Source organism: Typopeltis vanoorti, chromosome 25 (assembly GCF_054136105.1).
Source record: "Typopeltis vanoorti isolate ZY-2024b chromosome 25, IOZ_Tvanoo_1.0, whole genome shotgun sequence".
Taxonomy (NCBI): Eukaryota; Metazoa; Arthropoda; class Arachnida; order Uropygi; family Thelyphonidae; genus Typopeltis; species Typopeltis vanoorti.
The window spans coordinates 71943952-71970419 of record NC_143573.1 but is presented as its reverse complement, the minus strand read 5'-3'; the positions used below and the strand labels follow the sequence as shown (position 1 = coordinate 71970419).

The 26468-nt window shown below is 35.8% G+C and overlaps 1 protein-coding gene across 1 annotated transcript; it reads right to left on the bottom strand.

Moving 5' to 3' along the window:
* Positions 1 to 313: 313 nt before the first annotated feature.
* On the bottom strand, positions 314 to 26468 carry LOC150092843 (uncharacterized). The gene is made up of 7 exons (XM_090414296.1): positions 26385 to 26468; positions 23116 to 23263; positions 14649 to 14741; positions 13514 to 13583; positions 7662 to 7858; positions 2412 to 2435; positions 314 to 501 (listed from the first exon to the last, which is right to left on the bottom strand). The coding sequence occupies exons 1-7, from the start codon at positions 26466 to 26468 to the stop codon at positions 314 to 316; spliced, it is 804 nt and encodes a 267-aa protein (XP_090270422.1).

Genomic DNA, 26468 nt, shown 5'->3' with positions numbered 1-26468 from the left:
TAACGTCATGCATTACTTTAATGGAACAACTTAAAGACAGCATCATTATTTTGATTACAAAACATCTCAGGGCCTTCGTAGTCCAGGCAGTACCGAAGATGACCTTTAATTGAAAAGACCTGGGTTCGAATACAGTCTAGTACACTGGCTACACAGCCTTAGTTGCTTCAGCTTATTCCAAAACAATGAAATATCTTCGGATATCTGAGAGCAATATTATGATAAAAATGAGATAAACATTTGGTTCTAATCAATTAGGGTCATAATTTTTTATTAAATTTTCTTTAAATTTTTAATTTTTATAGAAATCGTGTTAGGCAGAATAGCAGTCCTCTTCATTTGCAGACTCCGATTTTGATAATAACATCTTCTGAAACTGCCTCAATTGCTGAGCTTTTCTCTGAACCATGTATGCTTTTACTTTCACAGCTGTTAACCCCAAATACAAAATAAAGGAGAGAAGCAGAGCAATACTCACAATTCCAAAATTTGTGGTTGGATCTAAAGTGAAAAACATAATTGAAATTATGTCTATCCATAGAATTCCTTTTAAAAAGAATAAACTAAAATAAACCGTTTTTTGATTTATTTAAAATAAATATATCCGCTAAAGACGTTCATTTCCCAAAGGGAGTAGGCAACGCGCCGGTTTTATCCCTTTCTGCCTACTCATTTTGCCGAACTTCATAACATTTGTACTCTTTCTGTTTTCTATAATATTTTTAACCTAGCATAGAACAAAAATATTTTAAAGATGAACTGAAGATCACTTCTAGTTTCTTTATACTATTATTGTAAAAAAAAAAAGGAAAAAAAGTATCTTATGCTCTTTTACCTCTATATTTCCTTTAAAAATATCTTAAAAACAGAACTCAGTAGATGCATGTTTAAAAAAATGAAGCGCAAATCTACTGTGCTATGTAATAAATGGAAGAATTTTAGGATGATTTTTTTGCAATCCTAGTTTAAGGAACAGACATTAACTCCGCTCTTCAACCAATAAAAATGTATGGGGTCGAATTCTACAGCAACAATGGCATGTGTGTAATTTTCTTTAGTGGCAAATAAATGTCTTTGCCGTGTATGGCATGAGACCACTCTTACTTATTACATGTTTGGTCTCTAGAGAAGCACTTCCTGGTTATATAACTATCCGGAGCCTCCGGAGTTCAGTCAGTGTTCCGCGGAAAGTGAATAAGTGTTCCGTGAAAAATTATCAAAATTAATATGAGCCTGGAATGATTTTAAATGCTGTGACAAGTTCAAACATGTTTGAAAATCAGGTGCTCCTCACTTTGCATGTGGATTGTGCTATTAAGGCCAGCGCGCGCTGGCCTTGACTCAGCCGCACGCGGTTATCGACACCTCCGAGCGCGAATGAAGTACGGAAGTATCTATTCTAGGAAACGCCCTGGCACAAGCAAGGTCAATGCGATGCGATGCGGCCCAGCACGCCTGTAGTGTGCGCTGTCGCATTTGCGATGCGATACAACCTGCTGCGGCGATAGTGTGCGCTTAGCTTTACATTGAATACGAGACTGATGATACTCGACTCTAACCAAGGTGTTCCGTTAAAATTTCAGGATTTGTGAAGTGTTCCTTAGTAGGAAAAGTTTGAGAAACGCTGGTATAGGAAAAGATAACTCGGGTTTTTCATTCCTCCAAACAGGCAAACCGGTCCCGTGAACACACACGGCTACATTCATAAGATGTACCACGGAAAGGAAGGCAACTGGAAACCACCTTGCTTATAATCATCTCCCTAGTATGGTAGCATACAGCTACCCCCACCAACTATATGTCTGAGGGGATAGGATATAACTATCCACTCTACTAATATACTGTGAGTTTACAGCATTTCTGGCGTGAAATTACACCATTTTATTGCACCGAAACGTACAATAAATTGCATTAAATTTATGTAATAATTTTCTATAAGTTTTTTACAATATAAAAGTCTGCACATGCATCTCCAGCTCCGGTACATTTGTATATCTCTATTGGCAATAAAGGAAAATAGTTCGAAATATGTACTATTTAACTTTTTTTTTTTTTTCCGACTGAGGACAATAAATTCAAATGCAGTTAACACTCATTCTGTGATACTTAAATTCCAAACTATCGATCCGATGGAGGAAACCCAGGTGGAGATATCCTTTGCCTATCAAAGAAACTACTGCTTTTAGTCTCTTTGAAAGGCTATCGAACTGCACATTACAGTACCCGTTTGGCTCCTTGAGGAAGGAGTGACAGACTCACTTTCCTTCCTTCTACAAAAATGCAGGATGGACAGAATTTCTCAAATCAAGGACTGCTCTTTAAAAACAATCTTTATAACTATTTGAAATTATGAAATTAAGTTACTTAAAATTTGTTTTAAATCATATAAATTCAAATTCAGTAAAACTTACCAAAAAGTCTCAATGACGATCGAACTGAAAGTACAAGAGATTTATCAGTAAACATCTCATTCAAACTAATAATATTAAATTATTAATATATATATATATGACAGAATGATCATTGACTCGGTTAACATACATAGTTTTATGAAGAATTAAATGACTAGAACCGAGATTTAAGTAAAAAGGCTTCTACAGGCCGAAACTAGTAGTGTGTTTATATTAAAACCTTTTTACTTAAATCTCGGTTCTAGTCATTTAATTCTTCATAAAACAATATATATATATATATATATATATATATATATATATATATATATATATATATATATATATATATATATATATATATATATATATATATATATATATATATATATATATATATATATATATATATATATATATATATATATATATATATATATATATATATATACTGTATATATACTGTATATATATTGTTTTATATTAAAACAATATATACAGTAGTGTGTTTATATTAAAACCTTTTTACTTAAATCTCGGTTCTAGTTCTTCATAAAACAATATATATATATATATATATATATATATATATATATATATATATATATATATATATATATATATATATATATATATATCGACCTTTATTGAGGTCTCATCAGTGGGAGCCAGGCTAGAAATACCAAGATTTTAGTAATACAGAGCTTATAAGTATTTTACCAGAACAAGTTACCATAAGGTGTTTTAACCTTATTAAATAAAAATCTCAGGAGGAGATATAAATGTAGAAAGTATTTTACCTTGGGTATATAAATGTTAAAGATACCAAGCTAGGTCGAAACCGGTCTGGGTAGTGGCCCTTTGCCTTTAATACAAAGCATCATACATCTCCTCCAGGAGATGTGCTTTGCATTAAGGGTAAATATTAAGATTAGTGATCAGAGCTTATTCTACTTTTACCATGAGTTGCCTTGGTCTTGCACTATGTGCAGGGTCAGCTAGACTTGCAACACTTGCAGGCGCAAACTTGACTTGTTTGTCTGTTTGCTTACTTGGGAAATGGAGTAAAACCAGGTTTAAAATAGCTTGGTATCTTTAACATTTATATACCCAAGGTAAAATACTTCTACATATATATATATATATATATATATATATATATATATATATATATATATATATATATATATATATATATATATATATATATATATATATATATATATATATATCAGATGAATGTAATATATATATATATATGTATATATATATACATATTTGTTATTATGTTATATTTGTTACTTGCTTGTTATTATGTATATATATATATATATAGAGAGAGAGATATAGATATATAAGAATCATTTAAAATCTAAAAGAAATGTACGACTGGGTTCGAATCTCCTGTCTAAGATGCGAAGAACCTTTTTCAGGGCTTTTCAGCTGAAGGTGAGTTAGCCAGTTTTATACTGAGGTAGCAGGATTTCCTCCCGGAAACTCAGGTTTTTTAACCGTAAAATAGGCAAAACGGCCAGAAGAATACATGCATTTTATAGACATGGCAGACAATACAGATAGAATTAACCATTCTATCATAAGGAATATTAGGTTTCTAAGAAGTCCAGGTATACTTGGCCGTGACAGGCTATTAAGCCTAACATGAAAGGGACGATGGGATGGGAAGAAATATAAAATTCGATCAAGTGTGAATATAAACAATTATATAGAAAGTTAAAATCCCCAAGTTTTCGCCCAGTTTAAACTTTTAAATTTCACAAAAACTTTTCAGTTATAAAGATGTATCACTGAAAGCACGCACACGCACGCACGCAAGTACACACATTAATTATTATTATGCATGTAATACGACATCAATCTGATCATCTGATGGCTCACCATAAACAACTCCATCCATTTAAACTCTGATAAGACTAAATCGATGATATTCAGAAACTCACTCAGTTGACAATAAATACATAATATTTCAACATCCGCTCTCTTCCATACAGGGCAAATGCATAAGTAAAACACAGGTTGAAACAATACGATACCTTGGAATTTTACCTTAATGCAGATATTCACGAGAACAACACATAAAATCATCTGGGGGGAAAAAAATTCTAGATAATAACAAGCAAGCAATACAGACCAAGAGATTTAGTTAACATCGTCTCTATGCTACCAAAAGATCAGTTTCATAATGCAGTGATATTAACCAGTTTCGTATGTCGTAGCTAAATCTCTTGGTCTGTATTGCTTGCTTGTTATTATCTAGAATTTTTTGGCTGATATATTATCAGCCAAACATCTATTCCACTACTCATGTTAAAGCGTTACTTTTATGCTAACTATAGAATAACTAAAAGAAGCCCTCAGACAACTAACTATCCTATCCTTCCCATCCGTCTAGGACGGTTTGAGTCCCCTCCTAATGAGGGGTGACTGGAGTATTAATGCAGCCGGATCGCCACGCCTCTGCTGCATCCCCAAAAGCGATATTCATGACTGGATGAAAAACCCAGATAAACTGTGTGTGTGTGTGGGGGGGATCCTGCTGTCTACGCCCAAGACCGGCTAACTTGGCTATGGCTGAGGAAGATCCTTAAGCTCCTCACGTCGTTGACGGGAATCGAACCTAGGACACTCCTTCCTAGGCATATGGTTGCGAAGCGCATAGCCACTAGGCTAACCGCGCGGACCAACTAATTATATTATATATAAATACAAATATCATTAAGGAAATGCCACACGGAACTTTTATATTCCAGATATCTTAAACAAACCACTCATTTGAAAACAGAAACCACGCAAAAGAACTTTTATTATTATTATTATTATTATTATTATTATTATTATTATTATTATTATTATCGTTATTATTATGTGAAATGTTCTTAAAAGTACCGTCTTCTGGAGTTGAGATGGTGTTATATCTGGGAGGCTCAGCTTTTGCAGATGTTTTTGGTATTGCTCCTATGGCTGTTGTTGCTTTCTTGCTCCAAAGTCGTTGAATTTCAGTCTCCAGATCCGTATACTTGGTCAGTTTTTCATGCACTTTTTCTTCTACTCTATTCTCCTGATATTACCTCATCAATAAACCACACGTTGTTGTTCGACTACAGTGATGTCTGGCATATTATGTTCAAGATGTCTGAATTTTAAAGTTCCATAATACCTTTGCATTTCATTTTCAATAACTTTTTCAACTGTGTGTTTCCAAAGGGTTTTGCAAGCTATGAAATCAGATTTCCTACACCGCTGCAGTGTGCAGTATTTGCTACGCGATCACGCCTTTGTTTACAGTCTGTGTGAGCAATCGTGTTGCAAGAACTAAATTAGATGGTCCTGTCTCTGCTTTATCTCTGCACAGTCGACATTTACTATTCGTTACGGATCTTTTCAATCTTCGCTTTTATTGCATTCGTTTGTAGTGCTTGTTCTTGAGCAACAAATACCAGACCATCTGTCTCTTTTTTGATGTTGCCCTGCTGAAGACATTGCCAAGTTAAGCCAATGTCAACTTTTTCTTGAATATCTTTCAAAGATGGAGTGCTTTAATTTTCCAATCTTCTGATCTTTTTGCCATTTCTTTCTCCTTGCACTGCTTTTTTTTTTTTGGAATCTAGTACATTCATTACTTTTTATTTGTGAGCTTCAATTAACATCTTTTCTGTGCTTTCCTTAGTATAATCATTCAATGCCCACTTCATTTTTCCTTGTACTGTTTGCTTCACTTGTAAAAGGCCACGTCCTCCACTTTTCCTGGCGATGTACAACAGATCCGCATCACAGAGTGAGTGCAATTTTCGTGTTTTACGATTAAGTGTATCCAAATCGCTTAGTATCTGGTCGATTATTATTATTATTATTACTTAGCGCGTAGGTGGACTTCCATGACTCATCAAGAGCAATTACTATACAATTCCATCAAATTTGATCCACCCATTAAGAGTCTGCCTGTCTGCAGGCACTGATGGTATTAATGGGTGGATCAAATATTCGATTCACAAGTAAGAATTTTGCATTTTTTAAAGAATTGCACATCGGAGTCATCCAATAAAATTCTTTCTAAACTGAATGCTACTCTTATTTTTGACATTTTTATGTTATTTTTTTTTTGAAAATCTTGAATCATCGAGTCTTTATTACATAAAAATTAAAGAGGAAAAAAAATTTCAAAGATTTTAGAACAATATAATTTTGCAAATAAGAATTCTTAAGCAATAAAAGAGACAAATCAGCAATCCTGCCGTGCAGGTGTGTAACTCGTTGAAGTCCTTTCTTCAATAATTCATTTTTTTTTTTTTTTGAAATTTATTGACTGAAGAAGTGGTAGAAATGATAACATCATCTAATAGTGATGTTTGTTACAGCAATACAAGTGATAATGGATCATAGAAAAATACTATAAATATAACATAACCACTTGAAATATAATCTCACCACTTGAACAATAATGTAGAGACTGATTTGTTAAGAAAAAGACATGATAATAAACATGATAAGAAAATATAAGGAACTGTACAGTATGTGTAACCAAAATAGCCATACTAGTTACTAGAAAAATTAAATTTGCGCGATAGTCACTGCAAAATCCAATGGCTGTATAAATTTAGAGAATGAAATTATCAAGCTAAAACAATTCGGACCCAAAATTTAATTACTAATTACAAGTAGTGATTCAGCAAAAACTGGGTGTGATTATTTATATCACACATCTTATCTTCAAAAATGCATCATGCTATTAACTTCTCGCAATTATCTAAGATACTGTTTCTCACATAGTAGAAAAATTTAAAATTAATCTAATAATTTTATTTAATATTACTTATATATTCGGGTTTTTTAATCCCACAATACAAGAAAACCTAATGTAGAATTCATACTATTTAAAAAAATCATATGCAGTGTTTGTACTAGTGAAAATGCTGCAATCTCATCCCTGGATGCCTGTTAAAAATCATTGATAGTCTTGGACCATCCATATGTGACGGCTAAGGGTTTGAAATTGCCTTTCCATCAGTTTTCAAAAGTTAGTTAAGGCTAGACAGCCTCTTTTACTTCCTTTGTGGAAGTAAAAGAGGCTGTTAGCGAATTTGTTATTCTTTTGTATATTCCATATTATACTTCATAATTATTTATAGACGTTGATTACTCATTTACTAATTAGATTATTACCGAACAGCCTTAAGCGTGTCTTAAACGTAAAATAAATCACATTCAAGAAATCATTTTCATATATATACAGTGCCCAGGGAATGTTACCTGTACCTTTCAGAATAACCATTCCTATATTAACGCCATACAGACTACAGACATATTCAGCAGCATCGCTGATCCTCAGGTCCTTTATATGAAGAAGATCTGTGGCATCGATATTGATCCGGCCACGTGATTTTGCTTTCTCTTTATCTGGATTCATCAACTTTTCATTGCGATGCCAACGCACAGGAGTGTCCAAAGTTGTACTACAAATAATAAATAAATAAATAAAATAATGCGCATATACTGATCATATTTCATTTTATGAGATGTAATTAATCTTCATTTGTTTAAATAAAAATGTGTATAAAACTGAGCCCTACTATTCGTTTGTGTAACTGCTGTCACTGTCATATCACTGTTAAAGTGATATATAAGTGCCTACCTTTTGGAGGATTAGAACGAGAAAATCTATTGTTTATTGAGAAAATTAAAATTATATGCAAAGAGTCATGAGAAAATTCATCCCACCTGCGTACATCATAAGGAAAGAAATCTGTGGAAATTAGGGAATCACCTCAGATGATCTCAAGATATATATAATTCTCTCAGATTCATTTACGTGAATTAGTTACATCTTGAGATCGTAAATGCATCTTAAATAAAGAGAAACCAACGCAATATTTTCCAGATATAGAAAATACGTTATACGCTAAGTTGAATGTTATTTGTTAAGTATGGGAATTGAACAGCAATATTTGATCAGTAGACAGCGTCATAGACTGATAGATCAAGGCATCTTGCACCACCCAAATCAAACCGCAGCATTATCTCGGGTGATGTTTGTTTTACACGTTGTAGCCTTTTTGTGGAAACCAAGACCATTAGATGTTCTGACACAAACCTCTATTATTATAGCGTCCATGATTGTCTGGATAAGTGAATACACTCATACATAAAATAAGAAGAATACAACTATTTTCAGCCGTCTTCGGCTACTTTCCATCAATTTATTTGGTCTGCCTGTTTCTTAACATTCTTTACACCATCACTTTTCTAATAAACGACAGTCGCAGTTGATTTCGGAATGTTCTCCTTGTGCTGCGGTGGTAGAGAGTTATTTATGAATAGTAGGACAGCCTGTGTAAACCGTTCGCTGGAGGTCAGTTAACTTTAAAAAAAACAGCTTATTTCTGTATTTTATATCGAATACAATAGTCATTTTATCGTGTTTATTCCTTTTGCTTATACCATATTATGCCACTTATTGTGTTACCGGTATGCAACAATTTTCGAAATAGAATGTCAGCATAACTTTCGCAACACAGTATACACACAAGGTGCAATACAAAAGTAACGAAAAAAAATTAGAAAACATGTGATGCAACTCATGCAGGTTGCGATTAATCAGGACAAAATTTGGTTTTGTGGTGTACAATAAAATAATAAATAACAATGAAATGAAGAGACAGCGAGAAACGTTGGCCAAGTATAAGGAACATCACACAAGGGTTTAAGAAATACCAAAAATATCACATTACAAAAGTCACGCGATGCGAAAGTATGGGCACATAACATCAGTATGGTGTATGATCCCCTCTAACGGCTGAACAGGCCTGACAACAGTAGACCAATCCAATCGTCCACTGCTCCACTTATTGGAGCAGTGGACGATCGGATGTGATTGAGGACCGTGCTTGTCACAGCTCGTGCCAGAACGATATCTTCGGTTTAAGATACTCCTCCACCACTTTTTGAGCTCTATTTCAAGCATGATACTGGCAGGATCATGCTTGTAAAGAAAATCTGGGCAAACCGCATCTCCTACAAAGTCATACACACAGTTCGAGGATCTGTTCTAGGTATCTCTGCGCAGTTACGATCCTGACCTATCAAGTGTCATTTCCATCCAGGAGGTTGACTATGATGGATCTCTACCTGAGATCCATAATATGCAATAGAAAGATAACATGGTGAGGCTATAATCTCATCCATCTCGCACTTAGTGTCCTATGATTTTCGTATGTTCATGGAGCAGGTTTGCCTGTTTTGAGGGAAGAAAAAATCCGAATTTCCGGAAGAAAACACTACCTCCGTATGATTGGAAACACATGATAAAAGATTCCTCTCATCATAGGTAGGATTCGAATCCGGGTCTTTCTAACCAAAGGGCTCGTCTATACCAAGTGTGCTATGGAGGCTTCACCGTTACGGTATCCCTATCAAAAACATGAACGGGAGTGTGGCTTTTAATCTTTATTTCGCCACGCACGAGAATAGCGCCTCCATAGTAAGCAGTGACGCCCCGTGGGTAAGAGCCGCCTTTGTTCAAAGTTATATTTCAGAGCCCCCATTAAATAGCATTTGCAAATTAAAATGAAATTAATTTCAAGAAATTTTTATTTATTTGGTATATAAATACAAGATACACGTATGTGTACATAAAAATAGAGCATCTCCAAAAAAAAATTTTTTTTTTTCAATTATCACAAAAAAAAAAAAAATCAATACAATTCAAACCTCTTTGACACCACTCATGAAGCGGTACGTCAAAGTAAAGCGGTTAATCGGTTGTTGAGTTTACTGTTCATTTTTTATCGCCTTACTGTTTATTTGAAGTCGTGCAATTTATGCAGTAAAGTTTTACTTAATAAAAGCATTGCATAAATATTTACTATTATTTATCGTCTTGAAATGGCGCTCCTCCTCCGCCTTTGTGCGGGGCACAACCTGCACATCCGTACGGGATGGCCCTGCCCCTTTCTGCAGTGTAGTAGGAATGGTAGCGCATTCCTCGTTCCCCCAATATCAAACAATATCTAAAATCCGTTCGTAAACTAAAATGGGACTCGCCAGAGAACAGAAGTTTACCCTCATTCGTCAGGTCTCTAAGTCGCATGTTCATGGCAGCAGTTTCAACGAGATCTGTGGTAGTTTGTGGTTAACAGATACAAACCACTCGCTTCCTTGCGTCGAGTCCACTTGAATTAATCTTCTTAACAAAATCCGGGTGGAAATGTTCTCGCCTGTAATCCCAACAACCTAAATAGACGGCTAGTTACCGGGCATCGCGAGATTCTGTCTTGCTGTTAGAACCAGATAGCAGTAAATTCTGGTAAATTCAAGCTTGACCAGCTTGAATTTACTGAGCGACTTGACCAGCTCTTCTTGTGATGGTTTTTGTCTCATATGATGGTTTCATCTATGGATGTCTTTTTGTGATGGTTTCATCTATGGATGCAATATGAAACTGCATCCATAATGCTGAGACGACACTTCGTCACACATGAAGCTAAAGTGCAACTCCTCCTCCTACTATTTACTGCCCGGCTTCCAACGGCCAGCCGTCTGAAAGAATCATCTAAACGATGATGACCAGCCTCGACAAGGTACTGAAAATGTGGCTAACTCATTACGCAACCAAATAAACGGAAAAGAAATGATATGGTTACAACCTGTGTTTTTTTTTTTACAGGCATGAGTAATTTAACTTGCATTGTGTGCGGGTATGTTGATTGGTTAAATCAATTTCTATTGAATACTCGGATATGCATGCGAGAATGCTTATTATATCAAATATTCACCTTCGGAGACACTGTTAAAAATAAAATATTCATGAAAAACATTTTTTCTGCCAGTAAAGAAGTGACTCCTTCTATCAGTGAAGACGGCCGTCTTGGTAATATCCTAAATCTGCGTTCCAGTTCGTTGAGCCGCTTCCTCTGTTGCTGCATGAGCTGACGTTATTTTCTTTGCAATAGCATTACGTTGTGATGCATTGCTTATTGAAATATAAAAGGCTGATACAATAAACTGCTACAGTGTAGGATATACAGAAATATCCAAAACATTAGTACGACGTAACAGCCATGATTCCATATGCTATAACCAATAGACATAATCTATACTACTAAAGCAATACTACATCATCATCATCATCATCATCATCACATTGCCACTTCCAAACTTTCTTAGTGGAAAAAATATACTCACTCACAACAATAAAAAGTGTTCTCCATGCATTCCTCCTAGAGAACGCAATTTATTTGATTTTATTCTGTGTGCCTTGTTCCATGAAAAATGAATGTTTCTTCGTTGTGGGCTGCTGCTGTTCAAAGAAAATTCATCAATTTTGAATGCTTCGCAAAAAGGTTGCGGAATTACATGCAGCTGCACATCTCCGCTGTTCCTTCTCAAGGAGCAGCGGCTCTTATGAATCATTAGTTTAGCCCTACTTGATCATATTTTCGATCAGTGTCACCTCTCGACTTCTCTTTTTTTCACAGGATGGTAACTGTGGACAAATGTTCCATTGCTCAGTAGCAATGGAGCATTAGTCCACATATGCGTACAGACATTTTCCAGCCAAATGACATTTCTTAAACTCTTCTAATGTAAACTTCATTTGGCATACAAGATCAAATGACTTTCAATTAAAGCACTGATGCCTATATAGGCAACAATTATTGTATATTAAGTAGTCTCATGTATGTTGCTCTCTCTCTCTCTCTCTCTCTCTCTCTCTCTCTCTCTCTCTCTCTCTATATATATATATATATATATATATAGAGAGAGAGAGAGAGAGAGAGAGAGAGAGAGAGAGAGAGAGAGAGAGAGAGAGAGAGACTATATTATTATTATATTTAAAGCTTTGATAATACATACATATATATTTGTTAAAATAAAATGATTAATAACGAAAACAAAACAAAATTATATACGAAAAATATGACACTTCGAAAAGATATTACATATTTCTATGTTGAAGTTCCTGGTTTCGGATCACCTGCATTTTTTTTTTTAAAAGTATTCAGTGTTAACTGCCTAGATTTTCTTTTTCTTTCTTTAAGGAGTTCAGTGCAAAGTCGAATAGATGCGATTACACTCCTTTTTACGTTCGCACTCCGTTCCCAATCCTGGTCCATTTCGCAGAGTTCATCAGTCAATGTCTCTATGCTTGCAAGGATAAGCTATAAATCGGCCGTTTTCACATCTCTCAGCGGACCTTCTTCGTTTTCTTTCTCCTCCTTTGGATGTTGACTTAATTGTTCGGCTAATTCTTTTGTCTTCATTGGAAAGCGGTCTATCATGGCTCTCTAAGACTTCTGTCACATCTTCAGCTGTATATATATATATAGAGAGAGAGAGAGAGAGACAGAATTTTGGGGAGGGAAGAGGGAAGGATAGAATATGATGAAACAGGATTAGGGCTGAGAGTAACGGACACTCAATCGAAACAGCTCACAACCCGTTACTTCCACCATAATCCTGTTTCATCATATTCTATCCTTCCCTCTCTCCCCACAAAAAAAAATTCTGTCTTTCACCTTCCTCCCAAATAATTCACAGCCCACCCTTGAAACCTTGGTTTTAAATTCACGTACCTTTGTCTTATCTGCAATTCTCCCACATCTTTCTATCTACAAATCCCCCTCCCCCTTCCTTTCGATCACACTTCAGCAGTAGTATATAAATATTTATCGCTATATGCCTGATGCTTCTCCAAAAGAAGACAACCAGGAGCACCCTACAAAGATATGTCCAAAAGTATTCTTTCCTTATATTCTCCATGTCTTTAAAACATCAATAATGCCCTAAAAATTGAGTAAAAGCCAATGACATCATAAAAAGGTGTACTCCTAAAGAAAAATAGGAAAAATAGCCATAAAAATTAATAATATTAATTTAGAGGAGTAACATGGAAATTTTCCAGAAATAATATCTATAAACAGTTCATTTTTTTTTTTTCAGGATAATTCTTGACAGAAACGGCAGTCACTACGCTACAATGTCGATAAGCAACAGATGCACTTTCAGAATAATCATTAGGAAAAAATGGTGTCCACTTTTCCAAAAATAACGTGTTCTGCAAATAAAAAGAAATATTTGAGATTTATTCGTACCCTTAAAATAATACATACCCAGGACAATAAAGGGCAATATCTGAGCCCTCGTTTTCCTCTACAACGACTGGTGTGAAAATTTGCTTTTCTGGAATATATAAAGAAAGGAAGAACATTAAATATGAAGATAGTCCTTGGATCGAAAAAAAAAAATAGTCTAATGCGAAATAATTATATTGTATATAGTTCTATTTATATAAAAACAATACCAAAATTTGCCTTTTTTTTATAAATATAAAGGAAGCATGCATTTTATTTATTTTTGGAAATGAAGAAATAAAATCCACAAGCACCATAGAATAATTATCAGAGTCTCCGTAAATTCTCCGTGTTGTCGTTAAATAGATAGACAACACGAAATAACTTGATAATTTTGTAATCTTTCTGAACCAGCATAAATAAATAACTAAATAAATAAAATTTATACTAGAAAAACTTACATTTTGTATACATATTGGTAATCAAATAACAACAAAATAGAATTAGGAATTAACAGAAATTTCACACACTTCAGCAATAGCATTTACTCCACTGTACCAATTTCCTAATCAGATGGGAAAGTGTATGTTGTTCAAAACACTAAATCATAGAATATTCTCACTTCAACTGCACGGAAGAAGAGTTTTAGATACCTGGTGATTAGTGGAAAATAAAAGGTTTTAAATAGGATGTTACACATCGAACAAGCTCACCATGAAAACATAATGATATGCACAAGTACAGCTGCTCCCCCCTCTCTCTGTCTAACAAGTGTAGGTCTTTCGACAGGCAATATACTTTCAATGATACTGCACTGCATACAAATTACAAACTAATTCACAACGTCTGTTCACTTGAACGGTCTTCCAAGAACCAACATCCGGTTGAAAGTAATCCTATTATAGGCGAAACTCCTCAGTCAAGATCAGTCGGTGATCTTGAGAACTTAAAAGGGACGAAATCCCCTTTTAAAAAAAGGATTCGCCCCTTGCAGAAAGAATCAATTCACCTGGCAGCAGGTTATAATGAAGTTCAATATATTCCCATACGATATATTGTTCGCTTAAGTACAACGTCTGACTGACTTCTGTAACAAACAGTATACTGATTTTCCAATTTTATGAAATGTTAAAATTATTTGTAAATGTCATTATTCATTTAAAAAAAAACATACCTTTTCGGATACTTTTCACTTTCATTTTAACTTTTGTGAAGAAAGAACTCTTCCTGTGAAATGTCATTTCCTTACCTTGTGCTACTTGCTCATCTGAATGATAAAAAAAATATTTTAGTTACAAAATTCATCTTGGAATTTTATTACTAAATTTATAGGCATCTAAAATACTTATAAATTCGAATATGATTTCGATCTACATTTTGATAGAAATTTGTCAGTTGTTATTTAATCATTTAGTGAACTTCGATAAGTAACACACGAAACTAACCATTAAATAAAAGAGTAAACAGGAATGTAAAGACATGAATTTGGTTATTCCTATTCCTTTCTCTGATATCAATAGGAATGACCGAATAGCCTATATATGAGGGAGTTGCTTCCTCTAGCAGTTCACAGTATACGAATATTAGAATATCAATGCCTGTTAATATCTATTCTGCGTACCATGAAAAGGAGAGATTTATCTTAGCTTGGAATATGCGTGACGGTGTAACTCAAACTAATATTGAACTGATTATTAGTTTGCAGTATTTCTGTTCATTCCAAAATCGCCGAATCAAGTCTTTTTATAGAAGAATTGTGTTTCTGCTACTAATGACTCAGTTAAGTAAGTTTGAGCGCGGTTAGTAGTTGGAAGGAGAACCAATCGTTCGATGCTGTTGGCACACTCTCCCTCGATGAGTCTTTGGACTCCCTGGAGGTGTCAAATAATAATAATAATAATAATAATAATAATAATAATAATAATAATAATCATACAGTCACACATGTATGTGTTCTTGTAGATACACCCCAAGAAATAGTCGCACCGTCCTGAGAACATAACTGAATTTATTGACAACCTTTGCCTCATAGCGTCAGTTTCTATGACCAACCAACGGGTTATTTTGGACGCAAGTGTTCTGTCTTGATAACCTAAATAATAATGCCATATTATATTTGTAAACTGAAAGCTATTGTTGTCTATATTGTAATACTATAGTTATTGCGCCTTTGTACTCTATTATATCGATGTGTACAATCTTTTGTATTTTTCTTATTATTCGATTACTCTTGCTACGTTCTTCTTTATATTTTAATTTACTACTTCTATATCTTCACTATCTATCCTTATTTTTATCCTTACTTTATCTTTATCTAATCCTTTCGTGTACTCTATTAACTTTATTATCTTTGCTCTACCTTCAGTATTCCTTCCTTATACCGGAGAACTCTAGAAATTTATTTTTTTATTACAGACTGCGCCACTAAAGGTCTCCTTGTAGTATAAGAAATATCAATACTTCCAGTAAGTTCGCTTTCTATATGGCACACTTTGTAATTAAAACAAACATGTTTATTTATGCTGAAACATCATACAAATTATACACTAATGAAATGCTACTTATCACTCCTCACTAAGTTAAGTACTTTAGAGGAAACTTTTTTTAGAACATTTACGTAAGCATGCAACAAAATATCAGTGATACAAATAATTAAGCAATTAAATGAGATAACTATCAGCCCATTTACAATTTTGGAATTATCATGCTTTGATTAACTATAACCATAAATTCCAGCCTTCACTCAATATATAATTCTCTTTATGCAAACGACTTCTCATAACAATATACATAGTAATTCTATAATCTTATCGGTTCTTCAAAAACAGTCTTTTACAATAGACAAAATTACTTTAAAAACAACTTCTCTCTATGCAAACAAATTCTCATTCTATTGTATATAGTAATTCTATAAGATTATCAGTCCTTCTAAGCAGCCCTTCACAACATAAGAAAATTTACAACAAAAATTAACTCACATGACTCTTTCATCAGTATAGTGCACTTGTTCGTACTTCCTTTACAGATTTCCTGGATTCCTATCTATGTCAGGGCTTGGGTTCTTACTTTAGAGGGTTCATGGATACCGTATTCTCCTCTGGAATGGCATGTGGGGCTGGAGCGCGACTTTTCGGCATTATAGATATTCGAACGTACCGTCTGACGATCAAGGCTTAGTCATCCTGGTCCTGGGCTGCTATTCGCTCTGTAAGTTTTCGCCTCCGGTTTTCCCTCCACGGGAAAACCGGAGGCAGTATTCATCCGGATTCGACGTAGTCCATAGATCGATTCTCTCCTCTTTTTTCTCCTGGTGTCAACTCTGCCGATGGTCGAATGTCGATCTCCATCTCTTTTCTATGATCCTTATATTTGGTTTTACGCGGGACCCTGGGCGAAGGTTTGGGATCCCCAAACATTCCCGTGCAAACTTTGAACTAAGGTCTGAGACCCCCGTACTTTAACGCCAAACTCTTAACCTTCTTGAAAGTGAAGACTTCTAGCTCTCCCTGAAGAGTATGTTTAATCCTTTTTACAGCATAGCGGAACTGCTTCTGATGTGTACCGTCCTCTTTTACTATTGACCTTGAAGGCGGTACTGGACTGACTTTGGATACAATAGGTTTCCTTTATACTAAATGCTAACATCAATACATTTCAAATTAAGGGGATAAAAATCCCTTATTATTTTACAGCCAGTATGCGAAATTCTAAGAGTTTCATGCCGAAGAACTATCGGCAAATTCAAGTGTAAGTGAACACCTGATAGTACAACACCAAGGCAACTCGAAGCAAAGGTGGCGCAAGCTCCCTCACTATCCTTGATCTTCTTCTTCTTCTACGCGTTATTCCCGCTTCCTATGCAGGGTCCGCGTGTTACTTTTAGATGCGACTTCTTGTTAGTACTACTCCCAACCGACCCGTCGCCTGGTCTGCCGCTGGGGGGAGGGGGATATATTTTTGACTGTAGAGGCGTATGTTCACGGGGCCGGTTTGCCTGTTTGCGGGATGTAAAACGCCAGATAAACTGGCGGGAAAAACCCTACTGACCGCGCCCAAGACCGGCTAACTTGGCTATGCCTGAGGAAGATCCTCAAATTCCTCACGTCTACAACGGGAATCGAACCTGGGACACTCCTTCCCCAGGCATATGGTTGCGAAGCGCAAAGCCACTAGGCTAACTGCGCGGTCCTCACTATCCTTGATATTTTCTCATAATATAAAACACAGCTCCTAGGAGATGTAATACTGCCTTACATTACGCCTTGCAGCTTGCTCCGCCTTTGCTTCGAGTTGCCTTGGTATTGTACTACCAGGTGTTCACTTATGCTTGGATTCACCGATACTTCTTCGGCATGAAACTCTTAGAAAAAACTACGATCTAAGAAACTCTTAGATCATAGTTTTCGATCTCAGAGTTTCGCATACTGGCTGTAAAATAATAAGGGATTTTTATCCCCTTAATTTAATTAACTTCGCAAGAAAAATAGCCGTTTGGCTTTTTATCAATACATTTCCTAATTCAAAGGCATTGCCCTTGAACATAACGTTTTAAGACATCATCTGTTTACTCTATTTAGCATGTTAATTCCTCTGGGTTTCCATACATGGGCTTTTGGTATTACTTACTTAAACAATCAGAATACATTTCTGATTTCTATGGCATTGCCCTTGAATTTAACACATTCACATATCTTCTATTTACACACTTTATCATGCTAATTCCTCTGAGTTTTAATATATGGACTGTTAGTATTATTTACATATAAAATTTACAAGTTTACTCTTTTTGTGAATTTTGGACGTGACTCCTGTAAAAGTCGATGCAATAAAAAATAGAAAAATTTACGCTGCATTGAATTTTACATATTGATTGGAATGAAGATATCCTTATGAAAATTTCAGAATACGTCGCTAATTTTAGGTAATGCTCTACTAATATTTAAGGGAAAATTATTTCGTCTTTCAATTCAGCATTGTGGCATGTGGGTGTCACATATCCTTATACAGAAGGCTTCTGACAAAAGACATAATACTGTAGACTCGACATCCAAACAAAAATTAGGTTTTCTCTTTACCTCAAAGTATTACTAGACGTGCTGAACACGAAAATGACAATGGCTCTTGTTTAGGAGAGACTCAGTCCACATTGCATACATAAGTATCATTTCTCAACGCTGTATTTCAATCGCCAGATTGAAATATATTGTGTCATACTGCATCAGCCTATCATACGCAATACTTCCAGGAGCTATTGCATCATTGGCTGATGCAGTACAGTTGAGTCATGATATTACCTGTAGTAAGATGATGCAATCATTAATATAAAATGAAATCGCGTACGATGAGCAAGCATTTGTGCGACTTCCTGTACTAACCTCCCATTTACTGATATAAATACTACCCTGCAGTGTAAAGCCAGCAGTAGTGATGCCTCCTACGTGTGTTAATAGCGCAAATAACTTTGCTACATTTGCGAGGAAGTGACGTTCACAAGCCAGAAAAAGGCGTATCAGCTTTATTTCGGATGTAAGATCGGGGACTAGGACAAGAACTGGGCCCCACATATATGCAGTTTTCGTTTGCTGTTCCTATGGTTTGGAGGGAGCTAAGCAATCATGCAAATGACTGCTACTTCTGCATGGTATCACCTGTTTCGGGAGACATCACGAAGAAAAGAAGTGGACAATAGTGTATCAGAATACCCTCCCCGACCAGTTCCGCACAGCGAAGGACTTCCCGTTCCTGAACCTCCGAAAGAATTTTCCATCAATTCAGAGGATGGAGGCGAACCGATGTCTAGTTCTCCTGAGCCTTCGGCATCTAATGATGACCCATATGTCAGTCATGGTGCGTCACCTGAGCCATACATTCTCACACAAGAAGAACAGAACGATCTTTTTCACGATCTGAAGCTGTCCAAGGCCAAAGCGGAGTTACTGTGATCAAGACTTCTACAATGGAATCTTCTCAAGGAAAATATCCGAGTGACTTCGCTTCGCATTCGTCATGAGCAGTTCGCGCATTACTTCCGAAAGGAAGATGACCTTGTGTTCTGCTACAATGTAGATTGCCTGATGAATACCCTTCGAATCAAACATCACCCGCACGAATGACGACTATTCATAGACGTTGAAATTGAGTTAGGATATACGAAGTGCTGCTTTTTCTTTGTGTGAATGGGACAGCCAAGCAAGGACTTTGCACTATGTGAAGAGAGAGACTGGCCTGCGATGAAATCTCTGAAAGTCAGAAAGAAGAATGTGCAACACTCAGCACTGACAGAAACGCACAAAATTCTGCTAACGCCCCTACACATCAAACTCATTCTGGTAAAAAAAAAACGTCTTAAAAGACATGGACCGGACTGGATCAGCTTTCAAGTATCTAGCTACCAAATTTCCTCGACTCAGCAAAGCGAAAATTAAAGAGGGAGTATTTTTCGGTCGTCAGATCTGAGAGTTCTTCATTGACAAGGTGTTTGACAACCAGCTACACGGTGATGAGAAAAAAGTTTGGGAAGCGTTTCGTCTGGTGTCAACTAACTTCCTCGGAAATGCCAGGATCACAGTATCTGTGTCACAAATGTGTTGCAATATGTCCTTAAAAATACACTTGCTCCCCCAACAACTACTACATGGTTAGTGATAAGCACGGTGAACGTTTCCATCGCTAAATTGCAACGATGAAGAGACGATACCAGGGAAAGCGATCTCCTTCCATGTTGGCTGACTACTGTTGGGCGCTTGCTAGAGATGATCCTGAACAGCTATACGAGCGACAGGCAAAGCGACTTCGGACGTAGAAGAGGACATTTATGTGATAAGTACGTATTACTCTACTATATAAGAACTATTGCGGATCACTCACAAACCGTAGCCAATTTGCATTTTCATTGTCACATTCGTGTTCAGCACCTCGAAATCTATAAGAAATGACTAAATTAATCTGAGGGAGGAGGCATAACTTTTGTAAAGTTTTTGTCCAGTGTAATTGATTCCGTACAGAAGTGAGCAGAGGTTGATTAATGTCTCACTGATTCACCCCTTACTGTTTCAAACAAACGTTCAATTTTTTCTGCTTGCATTTGCTACAGATATTTCCCTAATCATTGTTTATCAGAATATGGAAAGGTACTTTTGTTATATTCTGAATGAAAGGAAAAGTCAAAACCTTTACTTTCATTCAGATTTAACACGGTTTATCAATTCCGGAGCCAGTATTAATATATCAAGAGAAAAATAACCAATTGTAATTTATCAGTTACGTTAATATTTAAGAAAGTTTTACCTAATGCATCATATTGAAAATAATTAAGTGTTTTGTGAAGTTTGAACTATGTGTAATCTATGTAAGTGATGTTACAATGTTGAAGGCAAAGGACAATCCGATTATACAGCGATGGCCAGAAATCATACACGTGCACCTAATAGAACGCGAATGCGGAGGTCCTCCGAAGAGCACGCTAGGGGAGAGATTGGCGCTAGGTGTTGAAAGGAGTGACGTGCCGTGAGGAAAGGGAGAAATCAGGATGACGTAGGCAAGAACATAGGGCGCGCGTTTTAAACGGCGCTGCGGCGCCAGCTCTTGGCTTTTTTCTCGTTCCCTGTACTGGAGTGGTCATCGGCGGAGAAGTCCATCGTGAGGTCATCGCAGCAAGCGGCGGTGTCCATGGGCAGTTGTAGGCTATGGAATGACCTGACACGGTAAAATTCCAGATCACACCGGAGATCGAAGACCCATGCCCAGCCGATTGATGAGCGAGCGGGGAGCCAGAATTGCTTCCCCCGTCAGCGATGTGCCAAGTCCGAATTCAACTGATGTGTAGAGAGGCCGAGGTAAATCTGGAAAGTAATCTCTAAATTGAAGGTACTGTAAGGATACACATGAAGGCCTAGTGCGTCCCCAACTACTGATAATGTAGACTGTTATTTGTTATGTAAAATTGTGTACGGGACAATAATTAGATATAGGTAAAATCCTCAACTCAGGACTGAGCCCTCATTGAAAGAACTTTAGGAATTATGCTGATGAAACTTAGGAACTCTATACTTTAATTGGAATAATAGTGAAGATATTTGTTAATGTATCTGAAGTATAGATAGAATAGCCTTTAATGATGTCATATATAGATGAGAGTTAGATCCTTGTTAGAATTAATGGTATGAAATTATGATCTAACATGTTAAAGGAGATTTAGCAATCATAAGTGAAAGTACTCACTTCCCAATATTATCAAGATTAATTTTATGTCAGTAAAAATTTCTTATAACTTGTATTATGTCTATTCAGTGAATTAAATGTTAAATTATTCTGAAATGAATACGAAGACTTGCCTGATTTTCATTTTACTGAATCGTTCATAAAAGTTCGAACCAAGGTGGGAGATAAGAATAACAAACATAAAATAGGGGGCGACGACTGCGAGATAAATCCTAACAGTGATATTAATTGAGAATTCTCTGCTAAGTGTTTAAGAATTACGAAACAGTGTGCTGATCTAGACTTTAGTTCCATGAATAACTATTCATCAAATACATTTTTGGGTGGCGCAGTATAAATATAAATTTTCCCTAAAATAAAAGAAGTAACCAGTACCAGAATTTAAACAAAGGAATTGGCGCCAATTAACGACATTTCTTTTGTCTTCATAGCCCACGTGCACATCTTGTAAATTTGCTCATCGGCCTAGATTGATAGTTAAGACATGACTCACTGATGTTAGATTAAGAAATCACTTAAGGGGGTAAGTCAGAACAGAAGATAAATATAAAGATATATATATATGAATACAAATATTAAAATAAAATTGGAACACAAGTTTAACACTTTGCCTTATCATCTATGCAGGCGTTGGAGAAGAACAGAATGATGCTATGGAGGTCAGCTTCCGAAACATAAAGTTGATCGCCTGTTAAAATAGTGTCATCTGAATACTGGAAATATTGATGGACAGAGTTTGTGACAAGCAGCCTTCTGAAGGAACCAGAGAGCACAAATCCAGGGGCGTGCCAGTGGCGCCTGTGTGCAAAATTCTAGTTGGCGCCCCTATCCCCCCCTCCAATAAAAAAATCACTTTAAAAAAACATTTTTTTTTAAGTATTTCCTCCTCTTTGGCGCCTGTGTGCGTCGCACACATTGCATCTGGCAGGCGCGCCCCTGAGTTCATCAAAAGAGCAGGCGGCAAGTTTACTTTAGTTAGCTCTTTTGAAAATTTTTTTCATGAACTTCTCGCGTCAAAGGACGCGTCATGAATCCTTCCAGAGCCATATTCATCTCGCTTCAAAGGACGCGAGATGAATATGGCTCTGGAAGGATTCATGGTCAGAATGGTTACCGATTGGAGAGCTGACATTCATAGTATTTTTGAAGGAGAACTTGTTAGGAAAAGATCACAAGCGAAGATGATGATGGCGAAGGTTATATGGTATGCTGGGCACATTTCTAGGTCATTGTTAACTGCATGTAAGAAACACTTTACAAGTAATGATGAGATATGCACACGTCTTGTTATTTTTTCCAGCTTGATTAACTGGAGAAGAGAAGCGAATTTGAATGATGGTGATCGAAGTCCCCAGAAGATAGCCCTGGTACCGTATGATTTAGAACTGCTAATATAATTATATCCAACTAAAAATTCTTACCACAGTCAATTTTACATTCTTCCGTTAAGACAATATTTGGAATTTGTGACAAGATTTTTTTTGCCTTTTGAAACTGGTCTAACATATACGAATGACATCCCACGCCGACAATTGGGAAATCTGCTTCTTTTGTTTCTCCTTCAGGGCTCTGGAAGAAATAAATAAAAAGTATGATCATATAGTACAATTTTGCTATACAATTCAAATTATAAAAGTATTAGTTTCATTGTATTCTTTGATTCTGAATAGTAAATGTAAAAAATTGCTGGTGTAACTGAACCAAAAATGACGAAATACAAGTACAAGATATGAAATAGTGCCTTGTCTGGAAGCCGCGGGAACATGCTACTGAAGAGGGGGGGGAGTACGATTTGCTGCTCTAAGTATTGTTGTGATGTCTCATCATAAGTTGAGTTGCTGAGTGTTGTCATTGTCATTAAACAGATTCACAGTTGTTTATTGTGTTGTGCGATTTTCAAAAGAATCCATCACTCCGTTCAAAGAAAGGCAGGTCAGTTGAAACATTAGGACATAATAATTGTTTCATTGATTATCTTCAGGAGAGCACTAAAAGTTCGTTCTGGCATGCTAAAGTTATCAGTAGTAATCAGGTGTACTTAGCACGGCGGACCATGCAATGCGAGGATCCCCGATATAGGCTCTAACTGTCGAACCGTATGGTGAAGTTATCTTACACAAAGATAGATAAAACGTATGAATCTACGTTGCATACTGAGATTCAAACCAGAATCACAGTATTCAACTAAGTCAGTAGCGATTTTTTTCGGTCTGTTGATTTAAACTTATCTGCAGCAATAAAAACTAGTGCAAAGATGCACTAGAGTAGTGCTTCCCTAATTGTGGGCCGAGCCCCCATTGGGGGGTTAGTTTTGTTTAGGGGGCTGTGAAATAATGAAAACTAATTTAAAATGTTTTAAGACTAAGTGTGCCATGTCAAATGTGTATTTAAAATGCTACAAATGTAATATTTGTATTTGATTTTTGCAATATTCGCTGTGTATGTTTTGTATTAAATATAAATACAATAAATATAATAATATATGTCTGTATTATGATTTTTTTTCGATGGGGGCCGTGAAATATTTTAATTTTTCCAAAGGCTTTTCCAGTTAAAAGAAACTGTTAATTCGTAGAGAAATGGGTTCGATTTTCAAGTAAACGTAAATTTCGGACAAAGTTTTTTTTTTTTTTTTTTTTTTTTGTTCTTTGTTCTTGCTCGTGTGTGTAAGACACTAAATGAAAATTAACGAGTGGTTGACCAGGGAACCTATTTTAAAATTAATGTATGGAAATTGTTATTCAGCTTAAAGTATATAATAAGCATATTTCATATATATAAGCATTATTCATAACTTAGGGACTCGTTATGAATCATAAGAGGCCCCTGTAGTTAGCTGCAGAGACCTGTGGGTCTTAGACATTCGAGGGAATATCTTCGCTGAAAATGACCAAACAATAGCAGTTCTCAACTGAACCCTGCGTACGGACGTTGTCTGGTCCCAAACATTGTCTACATACAGCAAAAACGTAGGGGACAAAACAACATAGCTGTGATATTCTTCATTCCTCTTTTTTTTTTTTTTTTCCCGTCTCTAATATCTCTGCTCGTTGTGTCATCGACGTCCTAAATACGATATCAGAAGACGCTAGTTTCCAGTTGTTAAAGCTGCTACTCAGTGTATAAATTCTCAGCGAGATTTCTATGGAAACAACGATGACCTGTAACTAAGTAAAACGTATAATTTGTTTTTAAGTTAGTCAAAAACATTTTGTAACTCGTAATTATTTAATGGCCTTGATAATAATACGAAATCAAATCTCCATCATTTGAACTGGAAAAAAAACTGTTACAGTACACAATATATTCATACATTGCGACAAGTATGAAAATACTTAATAGTAGTAATCGAATCAATCCATCAGTTTACACATATCTTTCCAATTTCTTATTTCATTTAGTCGGCCAGATTAAACAGAAAATCCCCTCCCGTAGCCGTTTATTTTAACTGTATTTGATTTTTGGAAGTTTTCTTCGAACTAGAAAAGACTGTGAAGCATGTATATCAGTCTTTGACCGAGTGGATAGCATTCCGCTCTCCAACTAATAGATGATGAGTTCAGTTTGGATTCCACCATCGATTTTTGCGAATGTGTTGATGTGATAGTGACAGCCGGTGAAAATTTTAAGTGGGGGTGCTGTATATATATATATATATATATATATATACAGCACATATATATATATATATATATATATATATATATATAATAAAATAAAAACACTTTTTTTTCCTAATTAGTAACGAATTTATTAATAAATAAATTTACATATTAAAAATTGCTTTATTAAAAATATTTCATCCTCACCACGAACAAACACCAATAATAAAAGTTTCGTATCAATAGCAATGACACGCGCAAACGAATATCGGCGTTAGATCGCAATGCATTTGTTTCGTAATCTAAAGCGTTAATCGAACAATTCCAATTATTAACTATTCAATCAATGTCGAAACATAAGCTGTAACCTTTAACATGTTGTATTGCATTTATATAATGTTGTAAGCATTGTTATTATTTATAAACACAAACAAAAGTTAATTTTTTCATTTTTTCCTTGGGGGTGCTGCAGTGACGCAGTGCTTATGTACGGGCCGCCACTGGAAAGTGAAGTTCATCGCCTAGTGTGTAGGACCTACTGTCCCTCCAAGGTGGTAGGTCAATACTTTCCCCTTGATGATATTGTTGCTTTTCATATAGTGGACTAGCTTTTGTTTGTGAATAGTCTAGAAAGTATCAAATCGTATTAACAGAATAAATGGGAACATCATGGAGCCGATCGCCGCTACACATATCCTCCAGGCATTTTCATCTTTTCTGGGACTGGCATGGTCGTATGTTTGACGTATCATATGACACTTAGCCGACATTTCTAATCACTGAGAGAATTTGACACTTTCTCCTTTTTTTTGCGTCGACAATTCTGTCTCATAGAGTGTACGGATAATTAGAGATAGAGTTCTACAAGTAGTACATATGAGATATTGGAAAATGTCTTTAATCCAGTAAAGCATGGCTATCAATAGTTTGCACACGTTCTTGGCTGCATTTCTCAGTAGCACGATATGCAGAAAACAGTCTGGGAAATTTTCGACCGTACCACGTATAATTAAACAATAACAATTCGCAAACCACGCACTGTAATTTGTATATAGTAAATGAATATATGTTAATCATTCTTTACTTACCTCGATTTGTGCTTTAGTCATTTTTTGTAATCGACATTCACCAAGCCTTTTTCTGGTGCCGGGTTTTCCACACGTATCACACAT

What these genes read in the sequence shown, in the direction of transcription:
- LOC150092843 (XM_090414296.1), bottom strand. Translation starts at nt 26,468, where the DNA reads ATGTGTGATACGTGTGGAAAACCCGGCACCAGAAAAAGGCTTGGTGAA. An exon ending in ATTGCCCTTTATTGTCCTGG is followed by an intron (nt 7,859 to 13,513) that starts GTATGTATTATT and finishes TATTATTTGTAG; the next exon opens with TACAACTTTGGACACTCCTG. An exon ending in ATCGTCATTGAGACTTTTTG is followed by an intron (nt 502 to 2,411) that starts GTAAGTTTTACT and finishes TTTTCACTTTAG; the next exon opens with ATCCAACCACAAATTTTGGA.